This window comes from Equus asinus, chromosome 19 (assembly GCF_041296235.1).
Source record: "Equus asinus isolate D_3611 breed Donkey chromosome 19, EquAss-T2T_v2, whole genome shotgun sequence".
Taxonomy (NCBI): Eukaryota; Metazoa; Chordata; class Mammalia; order Perissodactyla; family Equidae; genus Equus; species Equus asinus.
Window position 1 is genome coordinate 27278774 of NC_091808.1, and position 18381 is coordinate 27297154.

Sequence of the window (18381 nt, forward strand, 5' to 3'; positions counted from 1 at the left end):
AATGTTCCATCTTTTAATTCACTAAATAAGTGTTCGTTGAGTTCTGTTAGAGTACTCTTATGTTAGAGCCATAAATTAAAAGAGTAGTAAAAACAAAAGGTTTCGGGGAGACAGGCTATTACCACACAATGTGATAAGATCTTTAATATTTTGTTGTTTTTTTAATTGGAAACCAAAGAGACTAAAAATAGAACAAAATAACTATTTTGTGCTTTAAATTTTCTTCTTTTTTTCATATTCGAGTTGGGCAGGCCCAGGTTTTAGTCTTCATTCGGATATTGTCATGCCCTGTATTGCAAACCACGTCTCGGAAGAACAGATGAAGCATGTACCCCTGGTGATGGCAGGGAGATGCACTGGTGCCGTGGCAGTGAGAGAGCCTAGGCTGGAGGGTAACTCAACGTTCAATTGGTTTTGAGGTCTTGGAAGCAATGCTTTAACAGCAAATATTTTCCCAGTACTTGCTTTATACAAAGCTGAGATATTAACACAATGTAACAAAAATAAATGATAGGATATGGGTTGAATTTTGGGCAGATGAATTTCAGATGTGGTGTGACATTCATATGGAAATGTCCAGCAGTCTGTTAAAAATATGGATTTGGAACTCTGGAGACAGACTGTAGGGGCAAGAGGTTTTAAAAGCCATTCATGTATAAGCAAGAACTGAAGCAACGGGAATGAATATGATCATGTATTCAGTCATTTGACGGTTCTTAGTAAGTGCCTTCAGTGTACCAGGTATACAGTGGCGAACAAAACAGCTGTGGGCCCTGTACTTATTGAAGAGAATGACAAGAAACAAATGAATATGTTCATAATTATAAATTGTCATAGGTACTGTGAAGGAAACTAAGTGCTATGCCAGAGACTAATGATACATGTGTGTTTGGTGGGGAAAGAAAAAGCGAATTTAGATAGAAGCACTAGGGAAGACCTCTGGAAAGTGGTGATATTTAAGCTGAGATCTGACAGATGAGAAGGAACCAGTTATGGAAGGATGGGGTGAAGAGCTTCCACATGGTGGGACCTGATCCTCGTGCGGTGAAGTGAAAGGATGGAAAGGAGACCGAGGAGGAGACCTGGGTGTCCTGTTTCATTTGGAGCTGCACAGGATGCAGCAACAGAGACAGAAGGATTGAGTTTGAAGGAAATCTCGACAAGTGCTGTCACGAGCCTGAGGGGAAGTGAGTTTGAAAAGGCGATAGGACAGGAGTGAGAAGTTGGTAATGTGAAGGCCACAGAGAGGTTGAGACTTGAGAAAAGGTCACGGCAGGCCACTGGTGATCCTTTGATCGGGACTTCAGTGGAGAGGAGGGGCGGAAGCTGCTTCGGAAGGCAGTGAGATGGTATTGAGAACACAGGCTGATCTTCTCCAGAGTTGGGAGGTGAAAGGCAGTGTAGAGGGGGCGGTAGTTTAACAGGCAAGCGCGGTAAGGAAAATGGTTTAGGTAAAGAGAGCAGTGACCTGCAGGCCAGTGGGGCAGAGGCGGTGCGGAGGAAGGACCTAAGGATGTGGCAGAGGCAGTAATCGAAAGTCCAAGACTTGTTTCTGCAAAGATCAGGCCCTAATGATTTAAATGTTCTTTTTTGACACTGAAGTTTATTTTTAAATGTCTTAATATTCTATAGTGTCACTTGGCAATATGCTTGAATTGTATTTATCTTTCCCAGATATAAATCTGTAATTACAGGCGAATACTGATACTTAATTTTGCAAAAATATCTGCCTTTGTTTATTTCTGTTGCCTAAAAATGTGACCTGAAAGAAGTAGGAATTTAATCTTCTTCCTTTGCTTTTAAGATAACTCTCTTAAGATAACTGGCTGACTGCCCAATATTCTGATCACATCACATTAGCTCTCTGATCAGCGTGTTCCAGTTCCAACCCACTTCATGTTACCTCTCATCTAGAGGCAACAGAATAAATGAGAGATCTTGATTTATCTCCAACTTCCACTACAGAGGCTTGCTTGATTTTAGCTTATTTAAATTCTCTGTCCTCGTCTGTGGTTAGGAAGACGTAATTAAGAAGGACGCTGAGGATGAGGATGGAGAAAAGAGGCGGATTGTTTGGAAGTCTGGTGCGAGTAGTGGAAGGATAGCAGATCAGTCTGATGTTTAGAGAGACCAGCCGAGGGGCCGTGTGGGTAAGAGACAGCGAAAGTGGAGAAAGCCGCCGCGAAGGAGAGGATTAGAGTGTTGAGGGGTAAGGTGAGAAGTCTAGAGAAAGCACGTGGGAGGGAGAGAATACAGAAGAGGGGACTGTCAGAGGTGGCGCGGCTGCTCGCTGTGTCCTCGCTTTGATCTGGCTTTCACAGAAGCAGGTTGAGTTCGCTGGAAAAGACCCAGGGCTTCACCGCCCCTTGCCTTCCATATACACAGGAGACTCCTTTCTGTACACCTATGTACATTTGCATGATCCTGGAACATTTTATATGCTTTCAAGCTGATTGTCTTATTTGGCCCTCCCAATAACCTGTAGGAAATATAGAGATATTGTGATCCCTATGTAAGGAGAAAACAGAAAATGACAAACAAAGTATTTTAACCAAGCTCATAGAGCAGGTTGATGCTCTGACACCAGCGGTGTGATCATGGGCACAATCTCTGAGCCTCAGTGTCTGTATCAGTGAAATGGAGAAAATGAGGCTTACTTAAATGGGATTATTGGGAGAGTCTGAATTCTTGGCAACACTAACTGGTATATTTTTTTTTTTTTTTCCTTTTTCTCCCCAAAGCCCCCCAGTACATAGTTGTGTATTCTTCGTTGTGGGTCCTTCTAGTTGTAGCATGTGGGACGCTGCCTCAGCGTGGTTTGATGAGCAGTGCCATGTCCGTGCCCAGGATTCGAACCAACGAAACACTGGGCCGCCTGCAGCGGAGCGCACAGACTTAACCACTCAGCCACGGGGCCAGCCCCACTAACTGGTATATTTTAAAGCCATTTTTATTGTTTCATATTTACCATTCAAAAGTTTTTTTTAAAATCAACAAACTGAGCTAGTCCTTACCTTTGTTACCTTTGATATGTCCTTGTATAGAAGAATTATTTTAATAAACCATATACAGATTTTAGTAAACTGATACTTCATACTGATTTATGATGAAAATTATGATGCTAGAATACAACTAAGGTCAGCCCTGTGGCTGAGTGGTTAAGTTCATGTGCTCCACTTTGGTGGCCTGGGGTTTGCCGGTTCGGATCCTGGGCATGGACCTACACACCACTCATCAAGCCGCACTGAGGCAACATCCCACACAGAACAACTAGGACTTACAACTAGGATATGTAACTATGTACTGGGGCTTCAGAAAAAAAAAAAAAAAAGAGGAAGATTGGCAACAGATGTTAGCTCGGGGCCAATCTTCCTCACCAAAAAAATTAAAAAGTGTAAAAAAACAACTCAGATACTTTAAAAAAAAAAAAAAGAATACAACAGCGTGCAGCTTTAATATGTTCCCTGTAAGCATCCATCCTTTTGCTGAAAACCAGGCTACAGAATGACTCACAGATTTTTGTCATTTAACTTATCCTCTCAAATAGGTGGCCTTGTTTCTAATGTCAGGTGTCCCCAAGACTCCCATCCCAGGGTCTGTGACTTGTCAGGAGGAGTCCCAGGATTCGGCATGTGATCGTACTCACAGCTATAATTTATTACAGTGAAAGGGCACAAAACAAAATCAGTGAAAGGAAGAGCCTCGTGGACTGAAATCCACAGAAACCCAGGAGCAGCCTCCAAGAGTCTGCGCCTGATGGAGTCGCACAGCACCGCTCACTTCCTTCAGCGAGTCGTGACAACAACACCGCTCGCTTCCTTCAGCGAGTCGTGACAACATGTGCAATGCTGTCTCCCAGGGTGGCTTCTTAGGGACTCAGGGCCCGGGGCTTTGTTGGAGGCTGGCACACGGGCGCCTTCTGCCTAGTGTGTACCGTGAGCTGAGGCTGCCGTAAGGAAAGCAGACGTTCAGCATAAGCCATGGTGTCGGCACAAACAGTTTAGGCACAGCGAGCCACTCTCACCCGTTCTGGGAACGGTGAGAACTCTCCTGAAATCCGAATTCACAGACACCAGCCAGGAGCCAAACTCGGAATCAGGCCTTTCCAAGGATAGCAGCTTGAAGCCTGCTGTATTAACTCTTTTCTGCACACTTGACATTTTTAACAATGTAATTCAACTAATGTTTACTGAGTGGCTGTAATGTGCAAAGCACTGTGCTGGGTGCGGGGCACGTAAACGTGATCTTGATATACACCATCTCCTCAAAAGACTCGAGTCTAATAAATGGGGTAGGTGGGAAAGAGGAGATCTTTTTATTAATAACTGAAATTCAAGGTAAATGCTCTAGGAGAGTGTGTTAGTTTCCTATGGCATCTGTAACAAATTACCCCAAACTCGGTGGCTTAAAACAACGGAAATTTATTCTTTCACAGTTCCGAAGCCCAGAAGTCCAAAATCAATACCAATGGGCCCAAACCAAGGGCCAGACCCCCTCCAGAGGCTCAAGGGGAGAATCCATTCCTTGCCTCTCCCGCCTCCTGCTGGCTGCCAGCATCCCTTGCTGTGTGGCCTCATCACTCCAGTCTCTGCCTCCGTGATCACCTTGCTCCAGCTCTTCTTCGGTCTATGTAATCTCCCTCTGCCTCTCTCTCGTAAGGACATCTGTGGTTGTACTTAGGGCCCATCCAGATAATGCGAGATAATCTCCCCATCTCAAGATCGTCAAATTAATTTCATCTGCAAGACCCTTCTTCCGTATAAGGTCACACTGATGGGTTCCGGGGATTAGCACCTGCTGTCTCTGAGGGTCCTTATTCAGCCTGATACAGAGAGCCGTAAACAGACTGCCATAGGGTACAGAATACAAAGACCTACACGGGAAGAAGAATCAGGAAACTCTCACAGCAGTACATGATGGGGACTATTTATACATGATCTAGTCAATGTAGGATATTTAGGGAAATACGAAGCTACCTAAGTGCTCAACAATAGGAGATTGTTTTTAAAAAGCGTGATAAATCCATACAAGGAAATTCTATGCTGCTAATAAAAATTATCTTATAGAAAAACATTAGATATTAAGAGATCAAAATCATATGTATGGTTCCAATTTTATAAAAATACATATAAGTGTGTATCTGTTTCTATAGAAAAATACTAGAAGGGGCTATCCCCATGGCATAGTGGTCAAGTTCAGCATGTTCCACTTTGGCGGCCCAGGTTCACAGGTTCAGATCCTGGATACGGACCTACACCACTTGTCAGCCATGCTGTGGTGGCAACCCACATATAAAGTAGAGGAGGATTGGCATGGATGTTAGCTCAAGGCGAATCTTCCTCAGCAAAAAGGAAAAGAAAGAAAAATACTGGAAGGATGTATTTTTTAAATGTTCGTTCCAGGAGGTAAAATCATTTTTCTTCTTTATCTGGAATATTGTCTGTATTTTTAATATTTTAATTATGAATATTTGTTTTATATTTAGAAAAATAGTCTATTCTACTTTTAGAGCAGGCTTGATAGAAGAAGTGGCATTTGAGACTAGTCTTTTAAATCTAAACTTTTGAGCAACAGAGATAGGTGAAGGGGACCAAGGTGACTACAGGCAGGCTAGTATATGCTGGCAAATAACCTCAGGGATATACTAGGCCATGAAATGTCATCTGAGTCCAATTAGGGGGTCTTGAATGCTAGTTGGACCTTGTTATGCTCTATAAAATCTGGTTAGTTTATGTAATGTTAATCAATATACATTTGTATAAGCACTTTAGAATATAATACATCAGACATGATTTTTCAGTGCATTTGTGTAAACATTCCTATATTAGTTAAAGATCTACTTTTACAATGGTGTAACCTGCTTGAATTATCACATTATATATGTACTTACATAACAACATTTGCATAATTCAATTTTTACCAATTAGTTAACTTTTCATCCTTTTTTTCAGTTACAGTGATTTGCAAGGAGTAAGAACAAATGCCAGAAAGGATGGAAGTGACTGGCTTGTCAATGGAAGCAAGGTGTGTAATGAGGGGCTACCGTCGCCCTTCCCTCCAGTCATGCCATGGATGACAGCGTCTCAAAGACTCCTCGTCACTGATTCTTTCAGATCTAGGGATTCATGCAGGAACTGAGTTTATTTGAGTTCACACAGGAATTGAGTTGTTTTGCTTTGGAGACAGTAAGAATTTTGCAACATTTCTGTTACATGAGATCTGTTCCTCTTCCATGTTGCATCCTCCCTCACTAATACGGAAAATGTTCTTTTAGCTTCCACACAGCCCTTATCAAACCAGAAAAGGGGAAGGGAAGGCTCACATTGTCCAAATATGGGATAAACAATAGTTAATGGTTAATAAATTTGATGTTGATGAGAAACTGGGGAAAAGACTTTCTCATAAGTATCAAGAAGAGTTTCAAAAGATCTTAGGTGAAAAGGATAGTTTGGATAGAATTTGAGAGTCCTTCAGTCCTTCTGAGAGTCACATCAATTAGAAGTCCCCTCCAATTAAGGTTACAGACAGGCTTAGGAAGAAGTATATCCCTTAGAGTCTAATATCAGTGATGGCAGAGGGTTTTTTTAACCTAAAACTGTGTCTGGTATACACTCAGTCAACATTTGTTGTTGACTGAGTGTTAAGTGAGGAAAAGATGTTCATTTTCTACACTAAGGAAGTCTTCCCAAACATGTATTTCAAGACCTGCTGAAGGACTAATTTTTGTTTGTTTTCTTTTAAATTTTTAAAAAATTTTCTAATTAGTTTTACATTAATTCCTTTGCATTTACTAAATCATAAGCTTAAATGTGGCACTGTCAAACTGCTATACAATTTTCTAAACACTCTCAATTTCTGTACTTATGCTGTCAAGGACTAATAGCAGTTTGTGTACTGACGTCAGTCTGAGGAACACATTTTGAGCAGCCCAGTTCTAAAGACCATTCTGTAATCTAGTTTGACAGTTACTAGACAGAAAAACAATATCTGTGGTATCAGACTGATCTGGAAAATGTGCACCCTGTCTCACCCTTTGATGTGCTGATATGCATTATGAACCTCTAAAAGTTGGATACAGTATGTCTTATGCCCTAGGAAATTCTCTTTTTATAGACTACCATGAGTCACTGGTGTTTTTCAAATATACTTTAAGAAATATTAGTCTAAATTATTCATCCAAAGGATTATAATAAACAAGTGCCAGCTCTGATATATAATCAGTAAACTCTGCACACACAGGGCTTATTATGACAGAAGAGTAGGAAATTTGGTCAAAAGTGAAATGGAAAACATATTCTCATATGATTTTAGCTTTCTAAGCAGGCCCAATCTGCTAAGTTACAGCTGTCAACTTAAAAAGCAAATTCGCCTCATATTTTAGCCTCAAAATGACTTTATTCAGGAATAGCCAAAAGAATTGCAATTTAGAATGTGCATGCTATGGTGAACCCAGGCAAATCCAGCAAACAAAGAAGGAAGCTGCTTTTATAGAGAAAAGAGGGAGGGAGGGGCTGCGCTAAATGAAAGTCCATTGGGAGAGAGTAGCAGTTGTGGGGGCGGGGGGCAACAGCTGCTCATTAGCTGAGCTGCAGCATTTCTCATTGGCTGGGTTGTGGTATTTCTCATTGGTCGGGCTGCAGCATTTCTCATTGGCCCGGCTGCAGCGTTTCTCATTGCCTGGGCTGCGACCTTTCTCATTGGCTGGGCTGTTGCTGTGAAGGAGTAAAATCTTCCTTCAGTTGTAAGGTAGTTTTACTTCTTGTCAAAGATGCAAGCATCTGTCTCTTCCTGTTTGGTGTAGTTGACAATATGTGATAGGGTGTGAGAGCTCCGCTACAGGCTTTTCTGACTCCGATTTAGTTAGGGTTTCTTTTATTAATTTCCACACTGTCTTCTATGGAAACAACCCAGGAAAGTACCACTGGCTCTATTTCAAAAACTCTATTAGAAATAACAAAAAATTTAAAGGAGTAAGTAAGTAAATATAGTGCATAGATAAGATGTACCCATTAAAGCATCGACACAAAGTTTTTAATGGTATAGGAAAATAATTATATTAAGTGAAAAGATCATATTAACATGTAAGTGAAAAATCCATATAGAATGTAAACATAGAATAATTTCAACTTTATTTAAAAAGACCAGAAAGGAAGTTCACAATGATATTTGTATGATGGACTCATAGAAGATTTTTTTTTCCTTTTTCTTTATAAGAATATGCTATCTATATAACAGCTACAGTGAGCTTATGTTATAGGCATTCAATACCAAAAAAAAAGAAAGATGGCCCTCTGTATGGATAATCCCAGCTCTGTTAAAGTTTTGACTGTTATAATTAGGAAAGAAATCAAGAAAGTCCTCTTACAAAGAGAATTACCTTATAACTTTGTTGGAAAAAGAGATTGATTATGGTGGAAATACTCACATTAGGTCAGGCTATTGCAGAAATCATTCAGAATCTATTAACCTTCTTCTATAATCATGTCCAAGAACAACCGTGGGAGAACTCCATTCAGCCTTACCAAATTGAGATCAGAGTGTTAAAGTGAACAATTTTTGCCCTGTAGACCGCTCCTTCCTTCCTTTCCATTCTATTGTTTATTACCTATAGTTAATATATGTCTGAGACCATGGATTTAGAGCATATGAGTACTAATTCCTGGATGCTGTGTGATTGAAAACAAACAAAAAAACCCCACCATTTCAGGAATTCAACACAGCTACACAAATGGTCATTAACATCTTAGAAAGGAAAGAAATTGGAAAACCTGGAGGGTTTTTGAGCAAGGGAGTGGTATAATGTAGTAACACTGTAGAAAAATATTTTTACCATGATGTGTAGAATTTTTTTGAGGAATTTGTTTTCTCATTTATTCAACAAACATCCTTGAGGCCTCCTATTGCCAAACGCTATTCTAATTACTGAGGGTAGATATGTGGCTCGGAAACAGCTGCTGCCCTCAAGGAGCTCCCAGGACAGAGAGATGCTGAGGGTCTTTTATTATCGTGTCACTTAGAACCAAGCCACCACTACTGCCTTCATTTTTTCTCATGTAGACAACTCTAACATCATTGGCCCATTTCCCATTATTTGTAAGTGTCAGCATTGTGGATTTTAGAGCATAAATCTTCTCATAAAGGGCATGGGTGTTAGGTGATGAGAGTAACCAACACCATTTTGTACCTCCACTATTTCAAAGGGATAGAGACAAAAATAGATCATTTGAATACAATTTGATAAGTACTAAGATGATGGTAAATTCAGGGGCTATGGGAGCACTTAACCCAGCCTGGGGACTTTGGGAAGACTTTTTGGAAGAGGTGCTGTCTGAACTTCATCCAGGATGAGTAGGACTCATCCTAGCAGAGTTGGAAAAGAGCCTCCCAAGTAGAGGAAACAAGATTTCCAAAGACCCATAGGTAAGGACGACCTTGGAATATGGGGGACAGCAAGTAATTCAGTAGAGCTGATGTGAGAAAGGGGAATGAGGGAAAAGTGGGGCAAGAGGTAGCGGGACTGGTAAGCTAGTGCCAGTTTGTGATGAGTTTTATATGCCGTGCTAAGGTTTAGAATTTATCCCAAAGCCTGTGAGGAGCTATTCACAGATTTTAAGATGTGAAAGTGGTGTGATCAGATTGCATTTAGAAAGATCTCTCTGACATCACGATGGATAGTAGAGCTGCAGAAAGATCAGTTGTAGGAACTTAAGTAAGAAACGATGAGGGCCCTAAATAAGATATGACATGGAAGTGAAAGGAAGTGAATAGATTGAAAAAGTGTTGAAATGCTTAGAGAGAACTAGATGTCAAATTGAATACGAAGCAGTATGATAACACGATTTATTGGCGCCGTTTATTGAGATAGGGAAAATAGGTCAATATTCAGGATTAGATGGAAGTAGAGGTGGGAAGGAATATGTTCTGCCCATGAGTTATCAGTTGGAACACCCTAGAAGCAGGTTGATAATACAGGTCTGGAAGCTAGCAAGAAATTTGACTTAGATAAAGGTTGGGAGTCATCGGCTTATGGATGGCAAGTAAAGCCATGGAAGTGGTTAAGATGACCAAGGAAAGATGCAGAACGAGAAGATAATTATAATATTTGCTCTCAGTATATTTGTTTTCTGAATAAATACTACCTGATAATCTAATATCTCTTATTTAGTTTGTTGTTTTATCCCTCCTTAATCAGTATCTTCCTTATTTAGGCCATTTGGAAAGAAGTAGGCCGACTATCATGAAAATCAAAACTATGCCTTTTCAAACACTGTCAAATCTGAAAGTACAAAGACTTTAATGGTATAATGCCATTTAGAGCACTATAGATTTAGATTCCTTTTTCTCATCTGCAGCTTCTTTCTAAAATACAGTTCATCATTTTTATAGACAATTTTGTTTTAATTTGAGAGAACATAACATCTGTTAATGATTATTATTATTTACAATATTAATAATGGAAAGAAAATGTATAGGCTTCATCTTTGAAGCATTGGGTATTTCCCCTGCTCTGTAATAACCTCGGGTGTGGATAATGAACTCTGAAAATACTTGGATAGAGGACAGAGGGTGGTACGGAGCACGTCTTTTCTGATTTTGTGTTCTTGAATGTACTTTCCCCCAGTCGTGCCTTGCACATGGCCCTGAGTTACCGTGGAGCATCACAGTATATCGGGGTGTTGCAGGTGTTCATCGCTAATGGGTGGCTCAGTGATGTTGTGATCGTAGTGGCGGTCACAGATCGTGAAGCTCGCTCTCCTGCCCATGGCATTAGCCTTTTTCTGGTGGAAAATGGAATGAAAAGATTTATCAAGGGATGAAAGCTACATAAAATGGGACTAAAAGCCCAGGTAAGTCATAATATAAATCATATTCAGGTAGTAATTCAGCTTACTCAATTATTAATGATAAATGATTATTTATAAACAATTGGGTTTACACAATTATGCCTTATATATAGAACTACATATGGCCCAATCATATGTTCCTATGCTAAATTCCAAAATACGCTTTTCAGAAATAATAACGGAAATTTACTTCAGCATTTATGCAACTGCATCTCTTTCTGGTGGTGAGTAATGGAAGTGAATTTTGAATATCTGCTTTAGAAAAGGCAAAATTAACTGCATGACAATAGGCCCTCTATTTATTAAACTGATTAAAGAAAATTATGAAATAAGAACAGGAAATATTTTTTCTATTATTTTATAATTATTTTTCAATTACCAAAAATCCCCTACATATTTTGCTTAATGTGCATCAGAAATCCTTAGTCCTCAGTACCTAGAGAACTGGACAATATTGGAACTAGAATGACAGAGTATTGAGTGGGAAAGCCACAAGTTGTGGAATCAGATGGGCCTAGCTTTGAATCCCTAGTTTACCACTTCCTCGTTGTGTTCATTAACCACTCCAACGTGGTTTCCAGTTTTTGGGTTTTTTTTTTGTTTTTTTCTTAAATGGAAATAATAGTCACCTCATCGGGTTATTGGGAGATTTAAATGAAATAATTGTGTGATCTCTTAGGGTACTGCAGAGTTATTCTGTGAAGATGTACAGTTGCCAGCTAGTGCCCTACGTGAAGAGAATAAAGGCTTCTTTTAAAGATTGGCCCTGAGCTAACATCTGTTGCCAATCATTTTTTTTCCCCTTCTTCTCCCCAAAGACCCCCAGTACATAGTTGTATATTCTAGTTGCAGGTCCTTCTATTTCTGCTATGTGGGACACCACCTCAGCATGGCTTGATGAGCAGTGCTAGGTCCAGGATCCAACCCGGTGAAACCCTTGGCCGCTGAAGCAGAGCGCATGAACTTAACCACTCAGCCACGGAGCCGGCCCCAGGAATAAAGGCTTCTATTACCTCATGCAAGAGCTTCCACAGGTCAGAAGTATTAAAGATTTTATCTTTTGGTTAGATAATGGACTTGGAATTGAATAACATAGAACTATATAAATCCATGCATACAAAACTTGTGATACAGCCAATCATTTGAGTGTAACTTGAAGTCATAAAAAAAATATATGAGTTTTGTAGGCTAGATAAGCAAATAACTGAACTCAGAGGTACCCAGTCAAAGCTTATAAGTGAGTAGGGAAAAATAGATATTTCAGTTCTGTGATTCTTTCTTGGAATGATTTTAGCTTCTTAACTACGTCAAAGATTCTTAGCTCTTTGTAAGGAAGTATCAGCCAAAACATTTGGCAGGTTTTTTAATAATACTTGGGAATCAAAGGGGAAAGCTGTTAAGTTCACACTGAGAAGTTTTGGCCACACAGGGTCAGTCTTCACATCTGTGTTTTTGGAGTGTGGTTGCTGAGTGATCATTGACCTCACAGGTCAACATAAGAGAGTGCATCTGCCCAGTGACTGCCACAGCATGGGCTAAACATGAAACTGGGGACAAGGGCTAGGAACACTGGCATGGAAATAAAATATGAAAATCACCATCAAGATGGAATTAAACTGACTATGGATACCTTTGCACTAATAGGCAGAATTTAAGCTGTGCACTTTACAATGTTGATTTCCAGAGATATGTTAGGAAATGTGATGTGCAGAGATCAATAACTTTGGAATTTCTTTTCTCATAGATGAGTAAAGAGAAGAGAGAATTAAATAAATTACATAGATATCTATATATAGTACAATCATTCATAAAAATAATGGTTTGCTGGGGCTGGCCCCGTGGCCGAGTGGTTAAGTTCACGCGCTCCGCTGCAGGCGTCCCAGTGTTTCGTTGGTTCGAATCCTGGGCGCGGACATGGCACTGCTCGTCAGACCACGCTGAGGCAGCGTCCCACATACCACAACTAGAAGAACCCACAACGAGAAATATACAACTATGTACTGGGGGGCTTTGGGGAGAAAAAGGAAAAAATAAAATAAAATAAAATCTTAAAAAAATAAATAAATAAAAAATAATGGTTTGCTTTAGAAAGTTATTACAGATATGTTAAAATATTCTTATAAACCTCTATGGGAGCCTTTTCTTATAAAGAATTAAGAAATAAACTAATCTTTAGGAGTTTTATAAAGGTTAGTTATAGAATTTATTATTATTGAAATCAGGTGAAAATCACTTTTGTAATTAGAATAATGTTCAAGACCTAATTTTTGGGTTATAGGAAAGGCTATTTATTGCTGAGTTGGGAATTTCAGCCAGTGAATTCATGTTTGAAGAAACGAGGACCTACGTTAAACAAAGAGAAGCCTTTAGGAAAACAGTTGCACATATACAGGTAAGTTTGTCATCATGGTTTAGTATTAGATGATATCACTTTCCTCATCTGAAATGCATCTAGGCTAAACATAAATATGGAGTAATTTTCCTATACATGTTGTTAGAATCCATCGGAGTGGATGAGGTCACTGAAGGAGAGAAGGTAGAGAGTAAGACAAGAAGCGAGCCTAGGACAGAGTCCTGAGAACAATTACAAGATTTAAAGGTAGAATAGGAAAGGAAGAGCTTACAAAGACAACTGAGAATGGACAGTTGGAAAAGAGAAAGCAAATCAGGTAAGTGTTGTCAGAGAAGCCAAGAGAAAGAGGATTTCAAGTAGGAGGGAGTGGGCCACATGCTGCTTAGAGGGAAAATAAGATGAAGGTCAAAGAGTGCCCATTGGGCGTAATGATATGGAGGTTTAATTCATAAGAGCCATTGATGGACTGGTTTGCAGGTGGTGCCAGACCAGAGTGAGTAGAGGAGGAAATGGAAGTGAAGAGGTAAAAATACTGATGGCAGGCAACTCTTTCCTGAGTTTGGCCCTGAATGGTGGCTGAGAGAAAGGTTGATAACTGGGGCCAAGAAGAGAAAAGGGAGGAGCAAGTAGGGAGGAATTTTGGGGGTCAAGCGAGATATTTAGAGATGGTTAATTTTTTGTTATTATTATTAGGATGAGAATGCTGGAGTATATTTTAATACCTAGAGAAAGGATTTAGTAAAGTGGGAAAAATCGTAGATATGGAGAGGATGATTAGCTGCGTATGATCTTTGAGAAAGTGTGAAGGTGGGTGGCAAAGCACATGGAAAGATAGGCCTCCCCACTCGTACAGGACAGGAGAGGTGCTGCCTCCATTGTAGCAGGAAGAAAAGAGGAAAGGATGGGCATGGGTTCAGCTCTGTTGGTAGAAAATGGCAAAAGCTCTCTTCTGAAGACTTCCATTTCCTTCAAGAACAATAGGGAAATTCAGTTCTTGAAAGAGATGTAGGTGAAGAGGGCATGTAGGTGTCTGAGGAGAGTGAGGAAGGTTTGAAATACCCTTTCAGAGTGAGAGACTGAACTAACTAGAGAAACACAATAAGCCTGCTTGCAGTATCCAGGGCTCAGGTGAGGTTACTGACCATGAATTTATAGTGGTCCCTTCTGTTTTTGTGTGCATCAGTCTTACTAGAAGGGTTTAACTGCCAGGTTCAAGCACAGAGAAGGTGGATGATTGTGTTTAATTAGGGTTGGTTTTTACCAGGAAGTTTAATGTATTTGCAGAAGAACTCAATAAGTGGTGGCCATAATCACTAGCAACACCAATCAATTTTAGACCCTCCAGTTTCTTCTTAAATGAAGGAACAGTTTATACACAATGCAGTCATCAAATTGGTGAAACATTTTACCAGCAAAAACCCTGGAGCTGGAAATCTACTTGAACAGTTTGAAGTGCTCCAGGTACTTTCGCCACAAGCGGCTTTACTGTAGACATGTCTGCCGCAAGCATTTTCGCTGCAAACATTTTTGCCACATAACTAATTGGTTTTAAGGCAATTTTGCTGCAAAAGGTAAAATAAGGAAAAATAAAAGAGGGACATTAAAAAGGACATAATGAAAAAATCACAAAACTAAGAAGACTTTATTGTCAAGTACAAAATATTTGAATACATTTAAAATGTGTGTAGATTCACGGCAATACTGCACAAATAACTGACTTTATTTTGTGGGTTATACCTAAGCATTTGTCAGCCAAGTCTTTTGTTCTTAGTATTACACTTTTTTGTGTGTGTGTGTGCTTGTGATGCATCTATGCATCTTCTCACTTGGCATCCATTGCACTTTTTCTTCTTCACTAAAATTTCTTCCTTCATTAAGAGAGGCATCAGTTTCCAAATACTAGGATGCATATTTGTAACTGAGCTTTGTATGGCACTGTGAAAAGCCTTCTACTCTGTTTTTGTTCTTGGTATATTGTCACAGTGTCCATTGATAGACATTCCAAAGTTCTATGGGAAATGTGAAGCTAAGATTTATATAATGTTGACCTTAAACAAATAGATAGCCAGTTATTTCTCCAGCACAAATGGGTTCATTTGGGATCAGCAAAGAATTGCAAGTTGGGGTCTGCAACCATGGTGAGCTATGTGCAAGATCCCAGCAGTAAGAAAGGAGAAACTCTTTTATAGAGGGGAAGAGGAAATTTGGAATGCTGTTGTAAATGAAGAGTCCATTGGAGGAATTGAGAGTTTGATGTTAAGTGGCTTCTGTTTACTAATTTGACGTTTTCCCCCTTTGATCAAGATCTTTCTCTGAAAGCATCGCTGATCAAGAGTCAGCTTTTTCTGGTTTCAGCAGCTTTTTGTCCCTCAATACCAGGAAGGACTTTTCCTCAGTGATGTCTTACAGGGAAAGTGCACAGATTGGAAACCTACTGAGGTCACTGACCTTCAGGTAACAAGGAGGGGTGGAACGGAAAACTCTTAGCTTTTTTCTTTTCTAAAGTCCATATGTTATGAAGGTCATAGGCATTGGAGATTATCAGGAGTGTTATGTCATCATCAAAGGTTTGGCGGACAAACTTCCAACATGCCTGCTCTGGACATCCTGGGAAAGCTGTCTCATCAGAGATATGTAGTCTGTTTCAATTCTGGGGAATCTTTACTTTCAGGTCACCAGGTGACATGCAGGTCCAGTCAGGGTTTGGTGCTTTCTTTAGGTGTGTCACGCGAATCCGAGAGTCAATTCCCTGGAGTTTTGTGGCACAAGGTTAGTTAACAGCACCTAACAGGGGCCTTTCCAGTGAGGTTGAAGAGAGTCCTACTGGAGGTGTCTTTTCCAATAGACAGAATCTCCATGTTGCAAGGTGCGGTGCTTAAGGTCTTCATCTCCCTGGAGTGCACTGTGAAAGATTGCTTTATCAGAACATGGTTATTTTTAATAGAAGCAATCAGGCCTTTGCAATACTAGAGTATATCTCATTTTATCAGCTGTGGGTCAAAAGAGGCAGGAGCCAAGTGCATTGGGTATCCTGTGACTCTCTCAAAGGGTGAGAGTTTATGAGTTCCAGAGGGGGTGGATCTGAGATCTAGAAGGACCAACTGCAATGCTTTTGGCCAAATTTTGCAACTGAAGGTCTCTGCAAATTTTGCCAATTGAGTCCCAATATCATTAGTGCATTCAACTAAACCAGAGGACTGAGGGTGGTAAGCAGAGTGAAAGTGTTGTAAAACCAGCCAAAGAGTGCAGACTTGTTGAAGTCCCGGACTGGTAAAATGGGTTCCTTGATCACCGTGAAGCTCGAGCGGAGTTCCCCAGGTGGGATAGTCCTTCCTAAAAGGACTTTCGCCACAGAAGAGGCAGCAGCCTGTCTGCAAGGGAAGGCTTCAGTCCACTGAGAAAGCACGCAAACTAGGACTAGAGCATATTTATCTCCATGAGACGGGGAAGCTGTATAAAATCTATTTGCCAAACCTCAGGTGGTCCATTAGGCAGTTTAAAAAGTCCAGGGGCAGTACAAACGGGCTTCCCTGGATTGTAGTTTGGTCAAGTGGGAAACATGAGATAGGCACTTTTTGTGGCCTCATTAATATTTCCCCACCAACATTGATTCATGAATGCTGTCGTTTTGAGAGTAGACCAACAGTTTAATGCATGCACAGTGGTTAGGAGTGGGAATTTGAGAATCTTTGGTAGGACTGGGTTGTTATTTGGTCTGAACCAGACCTCTTTTTATCAAACCAATAATTGTTGAATTTCCAATCTTGTCTTTCCTTTTCTGAGGCCAATTATTTGGCTTCTCTAGCCAGTTTTTCTAAGTTATCATTTGGGGAAATATCATTTTGGACAATGGCAGAGGCTGTTGTTGGTTCCTTTAAGGGCTGCATTTCTTGAAGAAACATCAGCAAGGCGATTTTCTTTGGCTTCCAGGAAGTTAATTTTAGAATACCCCAAGATCTTAACAATAGCTAAAATGGCAGGTAAAAGTATAGCATCCAGGAATTCCTGAACATAGGCACCATTTTTAATTCCTGAACATAGGCTTATCAATAGACAGGTTCTCTGCACATAGTGGGCCTGTTCCTCAGTGCCAGGAAGGACCTTTCTTGGTTGTTGTGTTCCACACTGGAGTGAAAGTGCATAGTGGTTGGAAACCATTTAGGCCACATTTGAGTAATAAGGAAGTTCAGGAGGGAGAAGTCTCAGGAATTTCTTATTTAAAGTCTATGGTTGGCCCAGGTCATAAGCATCAGAAATCATTTTAAATTGTTGAACTAACATCACCTTATTAGGTACATCATCTTTACAAATGTTCGACAGGTGATAAGTACAGAATTTTGCAATAAGTATACAGAGTAAGATTAAAAGCAATACTATAAGCCCAGTTTGCAGGATGGTTCTAAATCAGGAGCGCAGACCTGACGGTAACCAGCTGACCAAATCAAACACAGTGGATTATTAGGTGAAACTTGTAGCCAATGTGCTTGCTCTCTAATCTTATGTAATTGGGTTTCTACTTCCCCAGAGGCATTTATCCGTGTGCAACAGGAGGTGTTCACCACGGCACAGACACCTCCTTGCTCAGCAAGGAGATAATCGAGGGCTATGCGATTATCCAAAACTACCTTGGCCAGTGAGTTAAGCAACCATTGCTGAGCTGAAATCGCTTTGGCTGTGGAGTCAGCCAACTCGTCTAATGTCAGGGAGACATTCCTGATCGTTCGTTCATTGACACTCACTCTGATCTGCGGGAGGAAAGTATTCCCATGGTGGCAAACCCAGAATCATGCACACCTCCTGGAAGTTCTTGGTGAAAGTGGTTATAGAAGTTTAATGGGACAGACCAGCGAGAGGCCTCTGTTTGGTCATGTAGAGAGAGTAGGACAGTCAATACGGCAAAGGCACACTGTCCTTGTGTTCTCCAGTTGTCAAGGCAGTGAGTTTCCCAAGCATAAAGCCCATTACAAAACTTCCACATATGAAAGTATAACCAGGGGCTGTACATAAGGCTCCCACATAAGTGAGGGTATCTATGGACTCATTCATTGGTATAGAGGCTTTAACGTATTCTAAATAAGGCTCACACATTATGTTGTTACATCCAGAGATGTTGCCAAAATATATGGGTATAATCAAGAAATTTACAGACGGCCCAAGTTACATTGGTGGTGCCATCAAATTTTT

At 40.3% G+C, this 18381-nt stretch overlaps 1 protein-coding gene across 1 annotated transcript in view; it reads left to right on the plus strand.

Annotated features, from left to right (window-relative positions):
- The window catches only part of ACADL (acyl-CoA dehydrogenase long chain), a 55909-nt gene that overhangs the window by 12306 nt on the left and 25222 nt on the right, over positions 1 to 18381 (plus strand). The window contains 6 exon segments of the mRNA XM_070489152.1: positions 244 to 402; positions 5958 to 6024; positions 10683 to 10847; positions 11524 to 11575; positions 11829 to 11878; positions 13123 to 13236. Coding sequence (XP_070345253.1) covers positions 244 to 402; positions 5958 to 6024; positions 10683 to 10847; positions 11524 to 11575; positions 11829 to 11878; positions 13123 to 13236 — 607 coding nt within the window.